Source organism: Heterocephalus glaber, unplaced genomic scaffold (genome assembly GCF_053883595.1).
Source record: "Heterocephalus glaber isolate CG9 unplaced genomic scaffold, H.glaber_assembly_v1.0 deba00001429, whole genome shotgun sequence".
NCBI classification, from domain to species: Eukaryota; Metazoa; Chordata; class Mammalia; order Rodentia; family Bathyergidae; genus Heterocephalus; species Heterocephalus glaber.
In genome coordinates this window covers 27,218,872-27,244,037 of record NW_028258294.1, presented here as the reverse complement: position 1 = coordinate 27,244,037, position 25,166 = coordinate 27,218,872, and the positions used below count along the sequence as shown (strand labels likewise).

At 45.0% G+C, this 25,166-nt stretch overlaps 1 protein-coding gene across 1 annotated transcript in view; it reads right to left on the bottom strand.

Moving 5' to 3' along the window:
* Positions 1-23,870, bottom strand: part of LOC110344314 (uncharacterized) — a 42,766-nt gene extending 18,896 nt beyond the window's left edge. The window contains 28 exon segments of the mRNA XM_087212225.1: positions 1,641-1,838; positions 2,299-2,445; positions 4,545-4,631; positions 5,040-5,191; positions 7,345-7,458; positions 10,174-10,366; positions 10,501-10,626; positions 10,816-11,012; positions 11,270-11,387; positions 11,675-11,812; positions 13,127-13,284; positions 13,735-13,905; positions 15,086-15,466; positions 15,907-16,242; positions 16,550-16,777; positions 17,357-17,478; positions 17,645-17,880; positions 18,169-18,294; positions 18,864-18,988; positions 19,588-19,762; positions 20,956-21,086; positions 21,089-21,134; positions 21,838-22,000; positions 22,096-22,267; positions 22,381-22,474; positions 22,759-22,875; positions 23,318-23,500; positions 23,709-23,870. Of these exon segments, the coding sequence (XP_087068351.1) occupies positions 1,641-1,838; positions 2,299-2,445; positions 4,545-4,631; positions 5,040-5,191; positions 7,345-7,458; positions 10,174-10,366; positions 10,501-10,626; positions 10,816-11,012; positions 11,270-11,387; positions 11,675-11,812; positions 13,127-13,284; positions 13,735-13,905; positions 15,086-15,466; positions 15,907-16,242; positions 16,550-16,777; positions 17,357-17,478; positions 17,645-17,880; positions 18,169-18,294; positions 18,864-18,988; positions 19,588-19,762; positions 20,956-21,086; positions 21,089-21,134; positions 21,838-22,000; positions 22,096-22,267; positions 22,381-22,474; positions 22,759-22,875; positions 23,318-23,500; positions 23,709-23,816 (4,542 nt within the window). The 5' untranslated portion in view covers positions 23,817-23,870.
* Between the last annotated feature and the right edge of the window lie 1,296 nt (positions 23,871-25,166).

Genomic DNA, 25,166 nt, shown 5'->3' with positions numbered 1-25,166 from the left:
CTGTAGTGGGTGCCTGATAGCAAAATCCATAGAGTTGTTCAAGGAGACCTCTACATGCTTCTGTGGGCATGTTAGCAGTGAGAACCACAGAGTTCCCTCCCTGATCTGTCAGTAACAGGTAACTGCATAGTGCACAGGGTAGAGGGTGTGTGTGGGGAACTGCATGGTACCCTCTCTTCAGTCCTAGCACTAGCACAAGTTCATATGCAGCTGGCCATGCTTTTGGCCTATGAGGTTGCCATGTTTTAATTCTTGAGGCTAGCACCTCCAATCCCCTCTGTGTTGTAATACCTGTCCCCTGCAGGGCATCCAGTGGGGTGAGGTCAGTCGTTCTATTGGACCAAGTTGAATTTATGAGGCAGCTATTCCTATACCAGTGCAGTGGAAAGTCTGTACAGTCCCAGAGGCGGGAATATCCAAAGGTTTGGGACTCCTAGAGCAGTTCAAACTCAGACAATAGCTCATTTCTCAAGATAGCTCCTAGTTTTAGCACTCTGGGTGTTTACTAGGAGATGATATAAAATCCTCTTCCATAGCAAGGCTGCTGTGCTGGTTTGAACTTCCTTATCTAAGTAGGCTGCCAGCCTGTGAAGGTTGTGGCATGTTCCAGTAGCTAAGATTACCAGGATCCACACTGATAGAATTTGCTAGGATTCTCTCTTCCTTCCTTTAACCCCTGCAAAGGGGGATATACCCCCTTCCTGGCTGTGGAACCAGGATGGCAGATGCCAGGTTATTTGGAAGCTCTTTCTATGATGCCATCCAAGTCCTCTGAATCTCACAAAGTTCTAGTCCCTTTCTTGATTTCCAGTGTTCTTCCACAGTCACTCAGCACAAAATGCAGCTCTACACTTGTTAATTTGGTTTCTTCATGGAGGAGGAAGTGAATGCTGGGTGCCTCTATTCAACTATCTTACATCTCAAAGATCTTTTATTTTTAATAGTTAAAAGGTTTAGATGATAATATTTTTATAAAAGTGCTTTAAATAACACTATTAAGAATACCATTGCCACAGGGGCCGGGGATTTAGCTCAGTGGTTCTGCCACCTGCCCTGAAAGCACAAGGACCCGAGTTAGATCCCCAGTACCAAAACCAAAAACCAAAAAACCCCAAAAAGAATACCACTGCCAGGCCAGGGATTTAGCTCAGTAGTTTTGCTGCCTGCGCAAGTGCAAGGACCCAAGTTCAATCCCTGGTACAAAAAAAAAAAAGAAGAAGAAGAAGAAAAAAGAATACCATTGTCAAGGTTGCATAGAAAATAGCATATTACATAGAATAGCAAGTTTGGGTAAATATGCTATCACTTGGAGATCTAAATTTAGTTTCTGGGTCACAATGAGTTTTACAGATGGAATTCCGCTTACTTATTTACAATGTGTTAATAAGACATAAAATTAAATATGGACCTGCATTTGCAATCCCTATAACTCAAGGATTCATGCAACCACTATCTACCCTGTAGAACACAAGATTTTACAAACATTGTCATATGTAGTTTGAGAAGCAGGCTAAGTGTCAAGGCAATGTGCCACCTAGGGAGGCTAGAAATATCGGAATAGGTCATGCACTGAAGCATCGTCTTTGTGAACAAATCAATTTTAACCAAGAATAAGTGATATACAAGATAAAGTTTATTACCTCTTCTGATGACCTTGGCTCTAAATGACACCCATGCTTCCTTTCAATGAGTTTAGAGAGAATATCTTTCTCTCTTTCAGAAATGGGCTGCTCTTCCAGGAGAATAGCACTTATGCTTTGGTCAAGCTTACTATCCCAGGCAACTGCTGACATTTGCAATGTGGTAGAGAATGCTTCTCTGAAATAGGCCTTCAGCCCCTGGTCAAGGAAAAGAAGGGATAGATTAGTAAGACTTTTAGCAATTGCTATTAAAGCTTTAAAATAATAGTTGAAAGGAAAATGGGGCTTGAGCTTTATCATCTTCACTTGTCCTCTCCTTAGCAGTTCTGGTGAGGTTTATGAAGTGACAAGTAAATATCAACAGGAATCTGAGACGCTGTTCTTACAGGAGGACCACTGTCAAGTGGCACATCCTTTTAACCATAGGTATGCTCCATGATAGAATAGTGCATGTATTTTGCTGTATGCTGCTATAGAAAATTTGATTAGGGAAACCCTCTTCCTTGCCTGGCAGTAGGAATCAAGTAGCTGCCACTGGGACTCAGATTTGAAATGTTGCCAAGCCTAAAGCATTTATTATTCTGAGGAATAGAGTCTGAGTCACAGAGAAAGAGAAGAAAAAAACCCCCCAAAAACCCTGTGTGTGTATTATAAATACCTCATAAAATGATCTCAGAAAGGTGGGGTTGGAGTCCTGGTGGAGATCTCCAGCAGCAATGTGGGCCAGGCAGTGGATCAACAGCCGAACAAAGCTTCCCACAGATTCCAAACACTCTCTACCAACATACAATGTATTTTCAGGACTCTGAGTGGAGAAGATACCCAAACAAATAAATGTCAGCCTCAGGGAACATTTCCACTGCCTTTTCTGTGGGACTGCATAACCTTTGCCCCTTTTTCTCCAGCCCCATTGTGATTAAAATGTGAATTAATAGATGGAGATGCTTGTTAGTCTAGAGATGCTAGATAGGGATCTGTAACCGACCTAGGGTCCCAGAGTAAACTACTCAACTCTTTGTTTATCCGGAACTGATATTCCAGGCACCACAATTGTTAGAACAAGCTGCAGATGTCTGCTAACCATCAATATGTGACAGTCGACCATTGACCTTTGCCCCCTTTTCTTTGATATGTTAACTTCCCCCTCAACCCCCTATAAAAACAGCCTCGGATTCTGAGCCAGTTGCCTCTCTAAGCTATTTTGCTTCGGGAGTGCCCTCTGGCCAGACTAATAAAGGTCTGTTTCCCAACTTGGCCGGTGTGTTCCTTCCCGGGTGGTCTTCACTGTAGTCAGCTCCTTGGAGCATTTTGTAAGGCTCTCGGTCTTACATTCTGAAGGCACCACTGGGATTCCTGGGTGTGCTTCACTATAGTCAGCTCCTCAGAGTGTTTGGTAAGGCCCTCGGTCTTACATTTTCCTTTTTCTAGGTTTATGTAGTCTAAAATAAAACTACCTGGGCCTAATGGAAATTTACTGAAAGGAAGATTCAGAGGTCAGGAGAAATTATTGTTCTAGTTCAACTCTCTTGAATAAGTCATTTTGTTCCTGTCCCTGAAGTTTTCCTGCTACCTCCATCTTAGAAAACAAACTTCGAAATTCAGAGGTTACTTCTGTGTCTGTCTCTTGTACTGCCCTTTAATCACTGTTTCCTTAAGCAATGGTTTTAAAACTTTAAAGCTTTAAAGGGGGTGTTTTTATTGCTGGAGTCTGTCCTAGAATTTCTGGTTCTGTGTGCTTTGGGTGGGGCCCAGGAATTTCCTTTTTACCCATGTCTCCAGGTGGTTGATGCAGAAGGCTCAGGGAGGACAGTTTGAGAATCACTATCTTACAGGACTCTCAGGCTTTTATTGAAGTCAGGTTCTCAAATCTCACACCTATACAATTGGTTTGAAATAACTTCCTTGTTAATTCTCTTAAGGAGGCAGCAGGTTGGCACTGGAAAGCCTGAGAAGACTGGAAAACCTGAGATCTGTCCCTTGAATGTGGTAGGGGTAAGGAGAATAACTTTTCTGTCAAATACACTTGGACCTGAGTCTCAACTCTTCCTAATGCTGTGTTTTTGGGCAAGTTACTTAGCTTCTCTGGACCTCAATTCTCCAACCCATAAAATGGAGATAACAAGAATACCTACCACAGTGTTGCTGGAAGCTGTAAATAAGATAATACACGTAAGGCATCTAGCTAAGTGTCTGGCACACATCACTCAGTGAATCATGGGTTGGTCTCCCTATCAGTAAAATGAGATTAAATTCTTGCCTATTCATAGAGTTGCTTTGAGGTTCAAGTTGAAAGAATGTCTGGGGAGTACTATGTGTAAGTATTTTTTGGTCTTATTCAATTCCCTAACAATCTGCTAGTGAAGTGAATATAAGCCATTTTCTCGTCCTCTGACACTGACTTGTATTTCCTCTTCAGAATCATTTGCCAATAGAATGTCATCAGTGTTTAAATTCTATATATGCCAGCTTAGAATTACCAGAAGGCCCTTCCAGTTAACATAGTTGAGGAACTAATAAGACAGAAATAATTTAGATCCTTTTCTTAAATAGGAAGATGCTGATTGTGCAAGATTTCCTGAAGCTAAAACCATGAGTCTTATGGGAAATACCAGTTTGGAACCACAGGGTTTGGTGGCAAAGATCCATTAATGGGCACAAAGCCATTATGCTTCTCTGAGTGTGAGCCAGTGCATACTCATTTTACTGATTAGAGAAAGCTCTTACTCAGTGTCATTTATTATGCTTTAGTTAATTGACTTATTTCTTTTTTTTTAAATTGACTTATTTCTAAGGAAGAATAAAATGCATCAGGATTTGAGAGAGAGAAATGTTCTTTTTGCTTCTCCTTATCTTTACTAGACTCTAGAGTTTAAAAACCCACATCTGAGAATGTATTTACAGCACCTGATAGAAGAAGGAACCTTGGAAGGCATTGCCGGAGGCTTCCATGGCAGGAAGATGAGAAACAATCTGCAGAGTGATTTCTGGAGCCTGAAAAGAATGACAAGCAAAGCAAAAACAAACCAATTTCCTTCTTAAGTAACTCTCATGTGCCTCAGCTACATACCATCAAGCAAATTAATGGGAATTAAATGCATTGAAACATCAATTTAAATCGTAACAGGCTAAATAGATTCAATATGCACTATAGAAAAATGGAAAGGGTATTTACATATTTAATATTTATGTTAGCCGTGATAATTAATTTACTACCTTTCTAAGTCAATTTACATTTTCTGGCATCTAGAAAGTACTTAATTCATTTTAGTGAATAGAAAGATCACTGCCCCAAGTGCTTTATCCTCGGAAAGATCCACTCCCTCAGGGCTTCCTCCTGGCCACTTTGCCCTCCTCAGCTCCCCTGGTGATTGCTCCATAGAGACCAGAAACCAGACTTACATGAAGCTGGGGGATGAGGAGATGCAGGACAGACAGGCCGTGTCGATAAACCACAAACTCCCTAGCAGAAAGGTTTGTGGTTTGCACAGTTATTAGCGTTTTCTTCTCCATTGTCTGAGGTTTTAGGAGATCCTGCAAAAAGCTTTTTGAGTCTGGAGAAATCAAGAGAAGCCAGTAACAATTTAATTTCACTGATTTTTCTTTCTTTCTTTTTGATACCGGGGATCGAACTCGGGCCCTTGCACTTGCGAGGCAGACAGCGGAACCACTGAGCTAAATCCCTGGCCCCTTCACTGATTTTTTCAGTATGGTAATGATATGCCAACAACAACAACAACAACAACAACTACAGCTGTTACTACTACTACTGCTACCACTATTACAGCATAATTCAGCTAAGGAGAAGGTTTATTTTCAATTACCTATCCATCATCTATCCACATATCTTCCCATGCTATATATGTACTGTGCCTTAGACTTTTGTGCCTATCTTCATGGACAGGTGATTGAGTCTACTCAATAGGAACAGAGAAGCCAGAAGGAAGGCCCAAAGAAGATGGCAGCAGATTAGAAGTATTGCACTCAGAACAGTGTCTGGTGCATAGTAATCATTAAGTAAATTTTGGCTGTTTAAAAAAATCTTATTTGCCTACAAACATGTCTTTAATGGACTTTTAGAGAGTTCTAAATAGATATTTAAACATTTCTACTGTCTTTTTATTCTTGGGAGGACAATGAAAAATGGCTTGGGTAATAAGAACTAACAGACAGAAGACTCTGAGAAAGTCACTTCACTTCTTTGAGCACTGGTTCATCTGTGTATAATTTCACTATCTTATAAAATTAGAGCTATGTTTACTAAGTATAAATAAGACAATGTACATGAAATTGCTTTTAGAATTATAAAGCCAATATAATTGTAAGAAGGCTGAGGTAGAAGTGGGAATCCTTAAAGGTGAACCCATCTCTGCCCATTCTCTTTTCAGTTCCCATCAGAGGGAGGAGGAATTAATCCTAAGATTGGTCAAGTTCCAGAGTCAGTAAACTTTTTCTATAAAGAGACAGGTGGTTTTGCCATCTAAGAGCCAAAATTGGAGTTTAAATTGAGTGCTCCCTATTGTCATGGTAGAAGTAGGCAATCATTCTCCAGGAAGCTTTTTCTCACTTCTCCAATATGGTGATCTGCCCTCCTGGGGACTCACCAGAATATACTACCCGCATCTCTCTTCTAGCACTGTCCTTACATTATTTGATAGCTTTTTATGTGGAGAAGTAGGTTTAAGAGCACAGGTACTGGGAAAAGTCTCCCTGAGATTGAATTCCAGCTAACCTACACATTAGCGATGTGGTCTTTGACTACTTACTTGACCTATTCAGAAGCTTCAGTTTCCTCATCTGTAAAATAAATAATAGTACCAACTTCATCAGATTGTTGTAAAGATGAAATGAATTACTGTATCTAAAGATTTAGCATAGTACATGACATATTGTAAAGTACCCCATAAATTCTTCTTTTTCTTCTTTTTTTTTTGGTACTAGGGATTGAACTCAAGACCTTGCGCTTGCGGGGCAGGTGGTGGAACCACTGAGCTAAATCCCTGGTCCTAAATTCTTCTTCTGATACCTCTCCCAATCATTTAAAAAGTAAAATCATTCTTAGCTCATGCACCATACAAAAAGAGGTAGCAGGCTGGAGTTAGCCTGTGGGCCATAGTTTGCTGATCTCTGCTCAAGTTTGCAATTATTCATGGAACTGTGCTAGCATCATGGTCTTTGGAAAGACACACACTTAGTCTTCTGTTACTTCTCTTCTGCCTGAGAGATGGGTGAGTTGAAACAGGCCTGACACTTCAGAGCAGACCAACTACTTTCTGTTTTGACTTCCAATTCTAAGGGGTAGTCATGATGAAGTAATCTGGAGTCTCTTTGGGGGAAAGGTCTTTTCTTCTTTTCTCTCCCTTGTTTTTTTCTCCCTGTGTCATACACTTTTCCATTAACTTCTTTTAATAGAAGTGGCTGATTGGTATGGGATAAAATTCCAAGTAAGATTCAGCAATTGAAAGATAGAGGAACTTTAGGAATTCCCACTTGGAAATTGGCCAAGTTATAATTATAGTGGTGCTTTAATTCCTATTTGTTATTCTTTGTATGGGAAAATCTATTGGGAATCTTATGATGGCAATATGGAGAAGTCAATTATTGGTAAGGCAGGATTCTGGTATTCCTAGTTCTTGAGGGTTATATTAGCACATGCCTTCAGTGCCCCATGATAATTCTAATGGGCTATCAGGGAAGAGGGGGTTACCTGGTTCATGATGCTCTTGTCCTTGCAGTTCAGCTCCTTCTTTGTGGGCTTGGGACCAGATGTCTGTTTTCTTCAGGATGGAGAATGGTGAGGCCCAGATGGTGTCAACTTTATCTGCACCAAACAGAGGAATATGATAGTGCAGTGAAGGTGTAGAAATATGGCAAAAGCCAAAAAGATTCAGATGTGGCACCAGGTGTGACAGGCAGCTTCTAAGATGGCCTTGATGATCCTCCATGATCTGTGTCTAATACTCTTGCATAATCTCCCTGGTTTGACTGAAGGTTGGAATTATTGATTCATTTCAAGTGAACAGAATATAGAAAAGTGATGAGGTATCACTTCTGAGATTGACACAAGAAGACTGTGACTTCCATGTTGCATATTCTTACTTATTCACTTGCTCTGAGGGAACCCAACTGCTGTGCTATGAGCTGTCTTATGAAGTCCATGTGGCAAGGTGTTGATGTCTTTGGCCATTTAGCCAGTTTAGGACTTGAGGACTGCCAACAGCCACAAGAGTGATCTTGAAGTAAATCCTTCCCCAAACAAGTCTTGAGATGACTACAGCCCTGGATAATACTTTGATTCCAGCCTGTGTGGTACTTTGGGCCAGAGATATCCAGGCAATCTGCACTCAGATTCTTCTTTTTTGGTACCAGAGATCGAACTCAGGACCTTGCGCTTGCAAGACAGGCGTGGCACCACTAAGCTAAATCCCCAGCCCTATACCCAGATTCGTTTTTTTTTTTGTATTAAATTCTTTTATTGGTACATTGTAGGTATACAACACAATTACATTTCTCACTGGGAATTGTACCTTTACATAATGCATCTTGGTTCTTATTTTTTCCCCATTCCTAGCCCTCCCTTCACGCCCTCCACCCTTCCCTGTTTACAAAGACTTTATTTCCATTTTTTCCATTTCTCATCATTTTTCCTTTCCCTTCTTTCCTTTCCCCTGCCCCTCCCACTACCCCTACCCCTTTGGACCTTTTCTTCCTATTTTACATTATCGATTATTCATTCTAATCATTGGTACATTTTAGGTATACAATATAATGACATTCATCATTGGAAATTTGCACCTTTACATAGTCTCTCTTGGTTCTTATTTTTCACCCTTGCCCAGCCCTCCCTTCAACCCCTCCAGTCCTCCCTATTTACAAAGATTTTGTTCCTATTTTTCCATTTTCTCATATTAATCCCATTCCCTTCTATCCTTTCCCCTAGCCCTCCCACTTCCTTCCCCTTTGCCCCTTTTCTTCCTATTTCACATGACCTATTCTACATTTAGTCCTTATTTACACTTTCAGTTTCTCACACCAGAGAAACTATTCAGTATTTACACATGTGTGTCCTATTTATTTCACTTAAGAGTATCGCCTCAACGTGCATCCACTTAGCTATAAATGTCTCTAATTTCTCATTTTTTATGGCTGAGTAGTACTCCATTTTATAAAAAAACCACATTTTCTTTATCCAGTCTCCAGTTGATGGGCATTTGGGCTGTTTCCAAGTTTTAGCTATTACAAACTGCACTGCTATGAACATGGGTGCACAGATATCACTGTGGTATGATTCTTTTGATTCTTTGGGGAAGATCCCCAGCAGTGGAATAGCGGGGTCAAATGGGACTTCCAGTCCTAGTTCTTTGAGGTATCTCCATACTGATTTCCACAGTGCTTGCACCAGTCTACACTCCCACCAGCAGTGGAGCAGGGTTCCTCTTTCCCCACAGCCCTGCCAGCATTTGTTATTGGTTGATTTCATGATAGCAGCCATTCTTTCTGGAGTGAAGTGGAATCTCAGCCTTGTTTTCATTTGCATCTCTCGAATGACCAGTTAAATTGAGTATTTTTTCATGTATTTATTTGCTATTTCTACTTCTTTGTGTGAGAAATGTCTGTTCATTTCAGATGCCCATTTTTGGATTGGGTCTTTAAATTTGGGAGGTCTGATCTTTTTAAGTTCTTTATAGATTCGAGATAGTAGACCTTTGTCTGAGGAAGAGCAGGTGAAGATTTTTTCCCACATTGTGGGTTGTCTCTTCACACTGCTGGTGGTTTCTCTTGCTGTGCAGAAGCTTTTTAATAAGAAGAGATCCCACTTGTTGATTGTTTGTGCTAGTTCATGGGCAACTGAGGTTTTGTTCATAAAATCTTTTCCTACACCAATGTCTTCAAGAGTTCTACCTAACCTCTGTTCCAACTGGTTCAGAGTTTCTATTTTAATATTTAGATCTTTAATCCATTTTGATTTTAGTTTAGTGCATGGTGAGAGATATAGGTCTAGTTTTAATCTTTGGCAAGTTGAAGCCCAGTTTTTCCAGCACCATTTATTAAAGAGGCTATCTTTCCTCCAGTGAGGGTGTTTGGCTCCCTTATCAAAGATGAGATGGCTGAGTGTGTCTGGCATTGTTTCTGCATCTTCTAATCTGTTCCACTGGTCCTCCAGTCTGTTTCTTTGCCAGTACCATGCTGTTTTTATCACAGTAGCTTTGTAGTATAGTTTCAGGTTGGGGATTGTGATACCCCCTGCCATGTCTCTGTTACCTAGAATTGCTTTGGCTATTCTGAATACCCAGATTCTTAAGCAACAGAAACTGTGAGTTATTTTAAGCCATGAAAATTTGGAATGATTTGTTATGCAGCAATAGATTACTAATACATTGGGTTTCTCTATGTCCTTCCTAAAGAACCTACTGTGGCCTGCTTCTGTGGTGCCTGAAGCTCTAATTGTATTAGGAATTAGCATAAATAAGGATTTATAAAAATATAAACAAGGATTGGCAGCAGAATTGAATGTTAGATGAATAACCAGTCTCACCTGCTCTTGGCTTTTGATCCTCCAGCCCTAGACTGTGTTCTTGATCTCCCTCTACCACTGCAGTGAGGATTTTCAGGAATGCGATTAACAGTGGGCAGGCAGTTGCCTGGTTCCTGAAAGAAATAGTGACTGCTCCATAGAATCTGTCTGCAGGATAATTCTCCAGACATACAGGGGTTCCTGAGGCAATAATCTAGAATGAAATAATCAGAACTGAATTCTATGCTTGGTTTCCATAGGCCCATAAGGCTGCTTTCAGAATTTCTCTCGAAGCCCTCATCAGAAACAGAAATATAGATCTTGTTGACCAAGTCCAGAGGTCAGTACCTGTGTGTGCAAGAGCTGGAGGAGGCTCAGCTCCCGTTGGTACTGCAGCTGACCACGGGCCCTGTCTAAGACGTTCTGTCTCTCCCTCACCATCTTCTGGAATGCATCAGAAAGATGCTGGACTACCTAGAATGCAGGAAACATAATGTCCAAGTTAAAATGGACTGTCTTTATTGTTCCTCCTCCTTCCCTATTAGCCCATCTACTCTTCTTTGGGCCCACACACCCTGGATATTACATGGCTCTGAAGAACCATGTAATGACAGAGGCGGATGTGCTTATCCCATAGAGTCCCCTTGTCAGCATCAAGCTTACCTTCCTGGGATGGTTCCCGACTTGTGGGTTCTGATTCCTACCCTGTTGCAGCCATATCTCTTCCTCCTGGCCCTGCAGCCTGACCGATGCTTGACTGAGCTTTGCTGCTGCTTGCTCTAAACTCTGCAGGACCTTCTGCAGGACCTTCTTCATGCCCAGTGCCACCTGAGCCTCCTCTTCCCACTCTTGTCTGTCTGCTGCAAAGTACAGAGAAAAAGTGCACATAGTAATGGCTACCATTTTAGGGTAGGGAAAAGAAAAGACAGAAGTGAATTGGAGACATGGGACCTGCCAGGTATGACCTTAGGCTTGGCCAAGAGTTTTGGGGAGATGAGCATATTTGAGAGTGAGAGGGTTCCTCCCCCACCCTCAACTTATAGGCAGCTGTGGGTGTTGGCATCATTCCTAGAAGTGTCCTGCTGTGGGGATCTGGATCTAGGAGGTGCTTTCCCACCTTGAAAGAGCAGGCCCTGCTCTGGGCTGCTGAGCATGCTCATAGCTCTGGTTCTCCGCTCTGTCTCTTGCAGGCAGCAGCCCTCCAGGGCTGCACAGGCCTCCTTGGAAGCTTTCAGCTACATAGGACAGAATGTGTAAAGCAATGATCCATGAAGGGAAACCAGAAACCCTGGGCTAGACCACCTGATGTTAGTCCCTCCTACTTCCCCTCTGTCCTGCTAAAGCTCATAGAGTTGCCCAATATCTAGGGCCTAGGCCTAGGGAATCTTCGGACTGTGTCTGCCCTGACATGGATTTTATTCTTGTGGCTGGAGGATATGCAAGGACTCCAAACATTCAGAGAGAAACCTGTGGCAGTCTTGGAAGATAGGTGGGGACCATTAGGTAGCTCCTGTGACCTCACCTGCAGCCTGATGTTGTTGCGTGAACCGTGGAGTTCCTGGCTCAGGTACTCTAGGTGTTCCACTAGGCGTTCCTCCTCCTGTTCCTGGTGGTGCCAGTACTGCTGTCATGCTCTCAGCTCCCGCTCCAGGAGGTCCCACTACAATGTCCAGCTTATTTAGGCTTTTCTAAGCCTATACACATGATCACAGCCCCACATGATCTGGCTGTAGGGCCCCAAAGCTTCTCAAATATTCCTGGGTATCCATGACCAAGCTTGGAGAAGCAAGTGACTTGGTTGCTGACAGGCACATTAATAATCACACACCTCCTTCAAGCTCCCTTGTCCTTCCTTCTTTCTAATACCTGACCTCTCTGGCATCCTCTGTGCCTCCTTCCCCTAACTTTCTCTTGGGAGAGCAGGGTAGTTGGGCATGTGATGGTGGGGAATAGTTCTCAACCTTTCATTTAATTCTTTCATACTGATTTTTGAGATAATAGTGTCAGGACTTGAATTTAAATTTCTTTGCTTCTAACAAGAATCTCTTATTCCATATTCATCTTGGTTTCTGAAACTGTAACTTAGAATGTATGGTAAGACCCAAAATCATTTTTATTTTGATGGAGATCTGCCAAAGGTGGAAGCCCCATCCTGATGGGGCTTCCTGCTCTTGTCTGGCTTGCTTGCATCTATCTTCTGCCAGAGGGAATTTCTAGAATGCTGATTGTACATAAACACAAAAATGTCTGGAAGGAGACATGCCAACCTGTTAATAGTGGCTGAGTCTGGTGGAGAATACTGGCAGAGAGGCCAGCAGTGTCTTGATTGGGGAAATACTATGAGATCAATGGAGGGGTAATAGGAAGGAAGGGGGGCTTTTGCTTATTCATTTACATACTTTAAAAATGTAGTGGGCTTATGAGTAATTTTTGTATTGTTCCATATTCCCCAAATTTAAATCTTACAACATTAATATCTGATCATATGTCTACTTAGAATTCTTCAGTCGCTTTCATGATCAAAGTCACATTTTTTGGCCTCTGAGCACACAGGTTGTTGTTCAGAATTTGCTTCTTGCCTCCCTCACTGGCCTCTCTGCTGACTCTGTCCCTCCATCTTCCTCATTTTTCTGGAACATATGTGGTCTCATACCTAGTACCTTTGCACTTGCTGTTCCGAGGCTGGTGTGGCTTTCTCTGCCTCTGTCTTCAAATTTTAGCCTAAGGATTATCTCTTTGGGGAGCCTTCCCTGAACCCTCCTTCATGTGTTTGAGATGCCCATCATCTGCATTCCCTTAACACCTCCTAAATTACAGTCATGTTGGAGCCTATGGCTAACTAGTTCCCTGGGCATAGGAGCCCTGTCTAGTTGTCTTAGTATCTCAACTCCTAACACATTATCTGAATCCTAGAAGGCTCTCAATATGTGGTTGCTGAATGAATAAATAAATAGAATAAATTCTTCCTACCTACCAGATCAGGGTTTCTCACTCCTCAAGGCAAGGCCTCTAGCACCTGTACAACAGGCACCACCACACTGCCAAAAGGATCCTCTTGAGCACCAATGACAGGACCAGGCTCTCCAGTCAAGGGGTCTACGGCTTGAGCCCCAATGGAAATTGGGACAAGACCTGTGAGATACCAAGCTTTTATAACTAGAGTGGGGTAAGAAAGGAAGAGGTGGTTATGGCAAGAAGGAAACATGGCAGGAAGGGAGCCAAAGGAGACCCTAGACCTTCTTCTACCCTTTGTGGGGCTCAGAGATGGAGTAGAGGGCTTCCTGATGCCACAGACCCTGGGGCTGGGGTGGGTAATGAGTTTCTGAAATGCTGGTGTTTGAAAGGACCCAATTTTCTCAGGGAGAATGAATGTTCTGTGGCCCTAGCATTTGGGGGATCTCTGGGCATCTTTATTTTGCCTCTCAGCAGCCCTAGAAGGTGGCTTGGAATGACCCTATGCCTTGGCTAATGACTGACTGGAACAGCAGTACCCCTCCTGAGCTTTACAGGGTTTTGTTTCTCAGAACAAAATCACATTCCTAACCCCCCTCAAACTTTCAGAGGTTCTGAGTTTCCTCCTACCTTTACCATCAGCATCTTCCATTGAGCCTGCCAGCGGTGTGGCATTACCAGAATTGCCATCTTGCTGCATACCCAGGAGGGGCACCATGAGTCCTGAGCCCTCAGAGTCTGGGATCTCCATCCCATACAGGGCTGGGATCCACAGCTCTGTCCCAGGATAGCACATCATTCCTAGCAGAGGAGGGGAGGAGGAATTGAAGACTAAGCCAAACCACCTGAAGTCTTTCCAGGCTCAAAGTATCTTATTGCTAGGGCTGGAGATTTAGCTCAGTGGTGCCACACCTGCCTCACAATTGAAAGGTCCTGAGTTTGATCCTTGGTACCAAAAAAAAAAAAAGCATCTCATTCCAGACAGGCTACTCTGTAAAGATCACATTTGTTTCCTTTGGGTACAACCTGGCATTTTAAATTCTAAAGGGAAGAAAAGATGACTCCCTGATGTCCAGCTTTGGAAGGAGCAAGTGAGAACTGAGTCCATCAGCCCTTTCAGGAAGCTGAGAACAATTTCCAGGCCACACTGAGAAGTGGAATGAGAAGGCAACTCCTATTCTTGAGCACCTTCTATGTGTCAGAATTTGAGCTAAGGACTCCATGTAAATGATATCTTATTTAGTCCTTCACCTGTATCTATCAAGCTGAACATTTTATCCTCATTTTAAAGATGGTAATATAGCGGCAGAGGTTATTAACTTACCCAGGGCCAAAGTTAATAGTAGGGCATGTCTTAAAACTCAACTCAATTCTGACCTAAAACTCTAATATTTTTTTGGCCACACTATGGGCAGAAGAAAGCTTCTAGAAAAGTGAGATAAACTTCAGGAAGAGGCCACTCCTACTTCCTTTTCCTGCTTTTCCTTGTATAAGAATTGTGGGGGGGGAGTTGGAGAAATTGGCTGGACTCCTTTCCTGAGTTTATGAGTGGGAAGTTAAGGACTTGAGAGATTCTAGATGGCTTTAGAATTAGCTCTGCCGCTGACAAACTGGAGGACCGTGACTGGGCAAGTCACTTAATTCTCTTAACTTTGGGTCCCCACTATAAAATGTTTGTCATAATGCCTGCTGTGGTATTTGGTAATCCTAGGAAATAATAAGGGAATGTTCACTTTATACAAAGTGTAAGACCAAATGACATTGGCAAGAGATTGGAAGATAGCGATGCAGCTAAGTACTCCAGAGGGATGGGGCATAGAACCATGGAGTCCCTTCTCTAGTCCATTGGTCACACATAGCCATGGTCAATGGAATTATAGTCCTGTCCCTGAACATTCAAGCTGAGGTGCACTGAAGTGCCAGCTCCTTCCGGGTTTAGGATTTCAGGCCTTGAGAGTTCTTGTCCCAGGTCAGTACGTACCCATCCTGCCACCACTGGCTTCGATGCCACGTGCTGCCTCCAGCTGTCTGGCCAGTCTCCGAGCCTGCTGCAGGATGTGATGCAGACTCAAGGCCAGTGCCTGTCTCATGCCCTTGATGGCAGCCTCCAGGGGCCCCTGTTCCCTCTGCCCTGGATGCTCCTGGCACTGCTAGAGCACTGCAATCACTCTTCTCTGGGCCACCAGCACATTGGCATCCAGCAGGGCCTGCGACCCTCCTGTACAGGGCAATGTCCTGCCCTTCTGTTTGGAAGCCCCTTGGAGCCAGACTGTCTTCCTGCTCAGTGGCTCCACAAAGCTGTCACCAGGCAGCATAAGGTTCCCAGCAGCATCTCACAGCCCTCCTAGTGGAAGCACCTGACCTGAAAGCAAGAAATCAGGAAGGCAAAGTGAGAAAGGGACTATTGGTACCCAGATAGGTGAGGGATAGGGGAGCAACAGCCTGAGGGAGAATGAGTTGCAAGACTTGACAGAACAGAGGGTGAGAGAGAGGGTGGTAGGGAGTACGCTGTGCTGGCAGGAGAGAAATGGCCCTCCTGGGTTTACTTTTACTGTAAGTTACCTTGCCTCTCTTTTTCTTCCCCAGAGTCACTGTAGTGGAAGTGAGGAAGAGGACAAAGGGGTTGAGAAGGGGAGGGGAGGTTGGAGGTCACATGCAGAGGGAGGATTCTGAGTGGGAAGGTAAAATGGGGCAGAGTTTACAGTTTGGAACAGAACATGAGAGCTCAGAAAAAGGGATTGGGGAGCCAGACCAGACAGGGAGGAGAGGACAGGAGGACAGCACTGAGGGCTGCCAGAAGACCTGTGTTTTCATCCAATCCAACTCTAAGGATTGGTGAGATGCCTCCTGTGACTGGATCCTCCATAGGGCCTCCCAACTCAAGAGGGGCCAATGTTTTGGTGAGAGGATTGCTGTATGTCCCCCCAAGGGTGAGCCACTGCCTTGTTTGGGGGTGCAGAGTCACAGCTAACACGGGCACTTCAATGCCCATTATAGGATTGGTCATGAGTGCCCCCAGCTGTGACGTTCTTCGTGGCTGCAGGATGGGCAGATCCATGGCTGGAAGGGAACCTGTGGTAGAACAAGTTGGGTAGGGCACATAGGGGATGATGGCAGCTTCTGATGTTCAGACGCCACCTGGACAGGGAGACAGGGAGGTTGTTAGTACCCCTTAAAACAGCAGCCTCCCTTCCTTGCCTGCAGATTTTGGCAGAGAGGAGCTATGGCACCCGCTTTTTTTCATTGAGGATCTCTTTTCACTCATGGGACCCTTGACATCCATAAGGAACATTAAGGTGAGGAGGGGGCGAAAGTATTTACTGCTCTTTTGTTGAAGGACAAAAGCCTGGTTCCAGGGAGTTCATTCCTGAGGGCCTCAGGGAGCTCTGCCCCATCTCTGCACCTCAAAGCAAGATGGGGGCAAGTTAGTGGGCAAAGGTCTCACCAGTATTAGAATCAGTAGTAGGCACCAAGGTAGCATTCAGTAGGTCATATCCCAGGTGTCTAGCCTCAGGCAGCACACACCCAGTGTCAGGGTGAATGAAGTAGCCAGGAGGTATGGGCCCTGCATGGCCATTGGCTGGAAGCATGGCACAGTTAGGGCCAGGGACCAGCAACTTGGTGACTGGATTCACTCTGATGTCATCAGTGCCCCCTTGAGGGTCTGCCAAGGCTGTAGGAAAGCAAACAGTTGGCTAGGCATTTCATTGGCTCTGAGGTGAATGGGGTGCAGGGTGGGGGAGAGTGTTGCTGAGGAGAATTCCACCCTAAACCCCAGATGTGGTGCTCCCCCAGGGCAGGGTCTCATCTTTTGGTAAGTTCAGACTAGGAGTCTACATTTGGGACATGCCTATGTAATATCTTCAAATTTCAGGCTGGAAGAGACTGGAGGGCCTAGAGAAATGGTAGCAGCCTTTAGGGCAATGAGGCGGGCCTAGGGATTCCCCAAACTCAGCATACTTGCAAGTCCTCTGGGGACATTTTGCAGCCAACCCCCATTTCTCAAACCTGGCAGTTTGCATTTATTAGCCAAGCTTTTATTTTCAGGAATGCTACCTCAGCTGAAAAGCTATAATTTCCTCCCATTTTTGAGGTTCCTTTTTTTTTGTGCAGGGCCAGCTCCACTCTGCCCTCTGCACCCACTTTGTGCACACAGGTGTCTTGAGGTAGAACTTGCATTCTTCAGGACTTGTCACGTTGAGGGCACAGGTAGGTTTCCAGGGGCCCCTGGCTGTGGCTGAGTAGGGCTTACCTGGCCTCAGCAGCTCTGCCCCAATGCCATTGCCTAGGAAGCCCCAGGCCTTTAGGCAATGGCCCTCCTGCAGTAAGGCCTGGGACAGGTGATCCAGCACAGTGTCCATCTGGGGAACTACCCTGCAGGGGCATGGGATGGGGTCCATCAGGGCTCAGGGGCAATTAGAGAGGGGAAAAGAACATTTTTTTGGCCAATTCTGGCTGGGGACCTCCCCTCCCATCAGCCATGCTTACTTTCCCTAGTTCATATTTGTCTAATTCTGACCCAGGTTAACTAGGTACACACCTTTCACGATTCTGCCCACCCTGGGAGGAATTCTGTGGCCTGGAGCCTGTCAGTGCCTTCAGCAACCGCATAGCCTCCATCAGTGCTGAGCAGAAAGAGGCCCACTGCTCCTGCCTGGCCCGGAGGTCTTGGTGAAGGATCTTCAGCTGGTGACTAAGGCTTGCTGCATATTCAGGTGCCAGGTGTGCCCTCTGCCTGGCCTCTTCCTCTGCTGCCCTGGCAACAACCTCAGCAACCTGGGTCAGAGACAATCCTGACTCTTCACCTTAAGGGGCTGTAGCCATCAGGGATAGTGGCCTCTGGGACAGGACGCCTAACTACCTCTGGGAACTCCAGAGTATTCTGGGGAACAGTAGCACAGCAGTGGTGGTAAAAGGGTGTAGAATTCCCAGGGATGGTGGTGAGGGCTGTAGCTGAAGACCCTGGGGCCAGTGAGGTGCTAAGGATGGAAGCTCTGGCCTCTGTGGCTGGGGGGAGTTACTTAGGGCACAGTACCAGATGGGAGGGTGTGAGCAAAGCCCAACCTCTTGCTGTCCCTTCTGCATGCTCCCCAGGTGCTGGTCAGTGGAGGCGCTGGTGCCACACTGAGTACCCCACAGCTGCCTCAGGGAACGAGCTTCACCCAAAAGTTTGAGGTAGAGGAGTTTGAGCTATGAGAGAGGGTGGATTTAATCTGTGAACTCTGTTTTGGAGCCACCTAGCCTTTTACTCCTGGGCTTGTAGTGCCCCCTACTGCCAATAGCTGAAGAGACTCCAGAGAGCCAACTCCAGCCCAGAACATTTGTAAGGAATAGAAAAAGACTGTCAGGGTCCCAGCACAGACTTCCCAAGGGAACCCCTGGCCCAGTTTTGATACTTGGATTTCTAGTGTATTGTCTTTATTTCCAATGCCTGTCACATACTGGCATGAATGTGCTCATGTAGGTGGGTTACCAAGGACCAAGAATGGAAATCTAAGAAGAGATTCCAGAGGTGGCCTTGACAGATTCTCTACCATTAAGCTAAGGCCCTAGGTTTCATAAGATCAGTCCTAAATTTGATCTGAAATCTTTTATCCCTTTGGCCTTAGACTTTCCCTTTTTCTGATTCCTTATTGATTGACCAAAGATTTTCTTAGGTCCTGTGTCCCATAACCACATCTTCCAGAGATGAATACCATGTCTAGCCCCACTTATTTCTTCAGCATAGGCTGGGCACATTATCCAGAGCTGACAGTTACCTCCTCCTTGGTTTGGCTGAGTTTGGTTGTCACTGCCAGAGCAGTGATCAGGAGCAGGATCTCAAAGAAGGCTTCTGTGTCAAACCACTCCATGTCCACCTGCTTCTCAGCCTCCTAACTCCAACCTGTGGAGGGATGGGAAATAGGATTATCCTATCCAAATATAAATATCCATAGAGTCTCAATAGTGTACACTTAGTGTAACTACTAATGGCCTTGGACGAACAGCACTGGCATTGTTTAGAAATTTGTTGTAGAGTCTCAGACCACATCCTAGTCCTATTGATTCTGAAGCCCCCCAGGAAATTCATAAGCAATTAATGTTCTAGAAAAACAAGCTAACTGAAGTGCAGCTACCTGAGAATCATATTTTGAGAAGCAAGGGTGGAATATGAAAGCCTCAGCATGATATACACTACCTTCTGCAACTTATTCCTCTAGCTAGTAGTGGTCATTTCTTAACTTGGACACGTTGTACATGGCTATGTTATTTCCATTTGGAAAGTCTGTATTTAGACGTTTTCTTCCCCATCTACATTGTGTATTCTTAATGCCTGATAGCATCTGCATATAGTAGCCACTAAATAAAAGTTCACTGAGCACATAAGTGAAAGAATAAAGAGAAATTGAATAATGAGTAGTTTAGGAAGATGAGACACGAAGCAGGAGCTGTCCGGTTGGATTTGGGGGTCACTTCTGGGATTCTTGTCCAGTTGTTACTCACCATGGCCTCCCTCATGTCTGGGAGCATCAGAATCTTGTTGAGATTGGCCTCTTCTTACTGAAATCATCCCAGTTCTTGGAGAAGTGTATGCATCAAGGTTGTATCCTTGCTGATAGATACTGTAGGTTGGATAAGGGGTGGCCCTCCGAGCCCAGCTGAGCTGGTCATACTGAAACTACAGGGTACATAATAGGGTCATGGGAAGGAAAGGTAGCTGAGTGAGAGGCATCCTTTCTGAAGACTCTGAAAGGAGTAGGCCCCTGGTCATCTGCGGTTAGAGAGCTTATTCTCTCTGCTTGGGCCATTTGAAAGGACTTGCTCTCTGTAGCTTTGCCCCTCTAATCCATCTCTATTCTTCACCATATTTCTTGAGTGCACCAAGTCTCATCAGGTGTCCTCACTTGCTCAAAATTCTTATCCACTGTGTAAAGTGTGAAGTCCAAACTTCTCAGCAGAGTCCATGAGAGCATCCATAATTTAGGGTAGAGAGACAAACTATTTAAGCTTTATCCTTGTCCTCACACCCTAAGCTCTAGAAATGGAGTATCAGGTTTGATTCCCTAAGCAGGTGACTGGTGTTTCATGCTTCTGTGACTTTGCTCATAATACAGTAACCTCTGAGTATCAGTAGGGACTGGTTCCAGGACTCTCTGTGGATACCAAATGCTATGGATGGTCAAGTTCCTTATGTTAAAATGGATATATTATTTGGACATATCATTTCTATATAAGCTATGCACATATTGCAGTATACTTAAATCATTTCGAGATTACTTATACTACCTAATTCAATAGAAATGCCATATAAATAGTTGTTGTACTATGTTACTTAGGGAATAATGACAAGATAGAAAGTCTATACATGTTCAGTATAGATGTCCTTTTTTTTCCCTGAATGTTTTTGGTCCATGGTTGGTTGAATTCATGGATGAGGAACTCATGGATATGGGGGTCAACTGTGCCCTTTTTTCTATCTCCAACCCTCCTTCCAACTCACCAACCCCCTTGTTAGTACGGGAACCACATTCTTATACATCTCCTATTTCAGACTTCATTCAGGGATCAATTCTTCTGGAAAGTCTATCATGAGCCCCTGGGAGAACAATCACTCAGTCTTTGTGCAGCCAGGGCCCCTTGGGCACACCTTCACTATAAATGCCATTGTAAATGCTGACATTTGCTTCCTGATCTGCATTCCCCCTACTAAACTTTGAGCACTGGAGACCTAAGCCAGTACCTTCCTCATCCCTGCCTCTTAACAACTATTACAATGTCTACTGCAAACAGAGACCGAAAGTCTCATTTACAGGAAAGGAATTGGAAAAATCTTGTGTTGTATGACAATGTCACTCCCCTAGCTTTACTCACCAACAAAACCAGGCAGAGTCTCAGGAGCAGCACGATCTCCCCCAGGACTTCTGGCCAGTCAGACCTCTTCAGGGCACTGGGGATCTTGACGATACCAGTCTGGATGAGATACCTAGGGGTTGTGAAGGCAAAGGCCCATCTCCAAAGCATTGGCCCCCAGGTGGAAGAGTGCAGAGGTACTGCATGGAAAGAAGTCTGTTCATTCTTTGTCTGTCTATCAGAGACTTACGAGAGGACAGAGTGGCAATCCAGGCATGTCAACACTAACCAAATAGTCCAGATTGTTGTGTAGACCTGGGACTGTGTGTGGGGGTGTGTGGAATCTGGGTTTTCCTGGGAAACTCATATGTATCAAATGACTATTTATAGGGGGAGCTGACTATATATTCCAGGGCTAGGTCAGTACAGCCTATTAGATGACATGCTAATAGGCTAATATATTAAGTTCCTTGGGTGACGTAGACAAAGCACCTGGATCAGTGGAGGCATAATGTGTGGGTCATAGAGATAAATTATTATGTAGATGGTCTTGGGATATGTGCCTTCAGGATAGGAGAAGGGTGGGAGGGGAAGATAAAGTACAGGGCTTGTGAGAACCGGAGGTCCTAAGCCATTTGTTACCACTGATATCCTTTAGGCACATTTGAGTATTTGTCCTCACAATCCTCTTTTTGCATATCACTTTTTGGGCTGCTATGGAGGGAAGCTTGGTGTCCTCAGAATCATCTGTTAGGAGTGTGAGACCCTGAAACTTAAGTGGAGACATCTAGGGCATTAATTTGCCTGAAGATCTATCTAAGGTGGTTATTATGTGGTTTTATTTTTTTTAAAGAGGAGGAAAAGGAATAAGGTCTCAAACGAGGCAAACCATCATAGACAAACCATCTTCCAATGCCGGTTGTTGCTCAGATGAAAAATGTAGACCCCAGGCAGCTGGAACTGCTGCAGAAAGAGGTGGGTCCCTTGCTCAGAGAGTGGAGATTCCTCGGCCAGGAACCAAAAGCACCCCCAGTCAAACTGCTCCAGTGTATTGTAGAAGTGGCCCCTGGGGATAGAAATAGCAGGGAGTATGATGCATTTTAGAGGTGGTGGCAGATGTGGGAACCTCCAAGATGGCAGGCTGTGGCTCTGGACACTCACACATCATACTCTGGGTAATGTTCATGAGTCACCAGGAAAGCCAGTGTATCATTGATTTGGAGGCAGATGGTGGGGTTTTGGATGCCTGGCTCTGGGGGTGACACATCCTTAGGGTGTGTGGAGTTGAGGTTCAGTAACCAGTGAGAGGTCAGATATCCTTCCTTCAACTTTCCTAGGTAAGAGTCAAAGCATGAAGGAGAGCAGCTGCTCTTCAGATAACTTTTAGTTGGGTCTTGGGGAGAGTGAAAGAGGGACAAGGGCAAACAGGGAGGCTGTGATGTTCACCTGGAGCTTGATCTGGATGCCTGAAATTGGTGAGGGGCAGGCCCAGTGGCTGTAGAAACTCATGACCTGGTCTGGTCAGCCCCAAGAAGCCAAGCTTTAGAACAAGATAGGGATCTCCCTGACCTACAGGGACTTGGGTGAGAGTCTTCCCTAGAACATGGGTACAACCTGGAGATGGTCAGTCTTAATTTGCTCTTGGCAGGATTCAGCTTTCTAAAAAGTGAAGAATCAAAATTCACAGGCACTTCTCATGGATCCCTCCTCAAGGGAGGTACTGCCCACCCCCTACTCCTCACTTTTGCTCAAGGTCAAAGCATGTGCCAATGGAAGGACAAGGCTTACATAAGTGTAGTCCTAAGCTGTGGCCTCCCTCTGTACAGCTCCCTTACTATCTACCTTGACCACATACAGAGGGACAGACTTCTGCCCTTGGTCCAAGTTGCAGGGATGGCCCACAGCGCGTGGTGAAGAAGGCCTGTCCAGGAGGTAAAAATCATAAAAATGAGGGGTGGGTGGTCAGTGTCAGATCATTTCTCAAGCCACCATAAGTGACACACTTTCTCATCAGGGAGGTGGGAAGAACACAGGGACTCCTTATCTGAGCCCTGTCTGAGTGTCCTGACAGGGATAGAGGGGAGATGGCAGTGCAAATAGTTCACAGAATCCCCCGGGCAGAATCAATGTGAAGTATGTCCTTTTGAACCATATTCCTCCTCTTTAATAAACACAATGACCTCTACTTCAGTTTTATAAAATGAACCTAAGTTGACAAGGGACCCTTTTCCCTGGTTCTGGAACCTCATCTATAGGAGAGGAAGTAACAATGATATGGGTCATGAGGAATGGGCCCTGGGCTCTATACACAACCATATCCTACATGTTCTATCTTCAGAGGCAGAAGTCACAGGCTATGGGTTTGGACCTCAAGACACTATACCTGGCTCCCAACACCTTCAGTGATGAAAGTCTGTGGGATGCCATCAGGGCAGCTGAGTTGCAGGACATGTTTCTGTTCTTCTAGGCACAGGGGGCCACACATTCCACTTGAGTATTGTCCCCAGCACAAGCAGAGTCCTACGTCTGGGTCATAGCCATGGGCATCTCTTGGTATGGCACACACCTGCACAAAGATTCAAACTTCTTGGGGATACCTCACTGGGGGAGATTCCCCCCACTTATCTTTAGCTTCTAGGATCTACTTCAGAGAGCAGGGTATAGGCTTTCATATTTCCAGAAAGGGGCCAGTGGAACAAGCCCCAGGGTTGGGAAGTTGGGCTTTTGAATGGAAGTGTAGAAGGCAAGGGTGTAATCTATGGTCCCACACCTACCTCATGGGCACAGTGGTCAGTCCACTGATCTTTGGTCAAACATAGGCCCTCCTGGTTCCAAGTGGCCCCATCTTGGCAGCTTTTGTGTTCCCGCTGGACACAACCCATGGGCTTGCCAATGTCTTGGCAGCCTGGGAGGCAGGGGCACTGACTGTCACTGGGCTGGGAGGAAGAATGCTGTTTTTAGGTTGACTGGTTGATACTTGGTAGTATCGAATCACACACAACCCTTTAGTGTGACCTTGCCTGAGATGGACCAGGAAAGAAGGGAAGGGGAGGGGAAGTGAGCAAGGAGGGCTGGAGGGAATTCACGTTGTAGGGGAAAGTTACTGGCAGGTGCTGGTAAGGGTCCAGCTGATGATATCATTTCAGTAAAAAAGATAAAGGAAGGATTCACGTACATACTTGCTGGCTTACTAAGTTCAAGTTGGAAGGTATGTTTTAGGAGCAGTCATGGAGTAACAGAGTTTGCCCTTTCCTCTGAAGAGGGTAGCTAGATTTAGCAAATAAACATGGGTTACCCAATTAAGTTTGAATTTCAGATATACAGCAAATACCTTCTTTATGTAAACATGTTTTATACAGTACCTAAAAAGAATATCCATGATTTATCTGAAATTCAAGTTTAACAGCCTATGTATCTGGCAACCTTACCCTAGTAATGGACACCAGAGCCAACCCCAATCAGATTACAGCTGAGATGAATTTGGCTTGGGATCCAAACAGTCCTGGAAATGCAGCCTGTCCTTGGGTCCCACTACCAGAGGACATACCTGGAACACTCTCCCAGGCCCATGGCAGACACAGGTGTCCTTTTCCTTCTCTGGCTGGGTGACCTCTGAGCCATAGGGGAAACAGGCATCCTGGCCAGGCCAGGGCTTGAAGAACCCAGGAGGCCAGAGGTCACAGAAGGAGGTATTGTGGTAACCCGCTCCAGAGAGGAAGGTTCCAGGGGGACAAGGAGCAGGTGGAAAAGTGGAGCAGAGTCTACCTGTGGTGACAGTGAAGCAGTAATTAGGGGTGAGATTGTCTTTCAGGAGCTGTAGGTCCTTCTGATTCCTTGGAGGGCCCAAGTGAATCCCTGACTGCTCTCTTCCCCCACTAGGGGGCTCCAACCTCCTCCCCGCAACTCATATGTTTCAGAAAGCCAGCAGCTCCCCTCAGCTGTTTTGCGGTCCCCTCTCCGGAACTGTACCTCCAACTCCTTTGATGCACATTCAGCCCCAGCTCCTACCTTCTGTGCATTCTGGTGGGTCCAACTCTTTTGCACAGGATGTCTCATCCCTGCAGTCCTGAGGATTCTCTGTGATCAGGCAGGTGGCACTCTGGATGACAAAGCAGAGGAGAGGTGTGAAGGCCCATTTGCCTGGAATGTCCCCAAAGGGCAGAATCCTAGCCTTCTGGGCAGGGGTGACATTGGCAGGGAGAAAAGCAGACATAGTGGTGGGAGGGCAGATA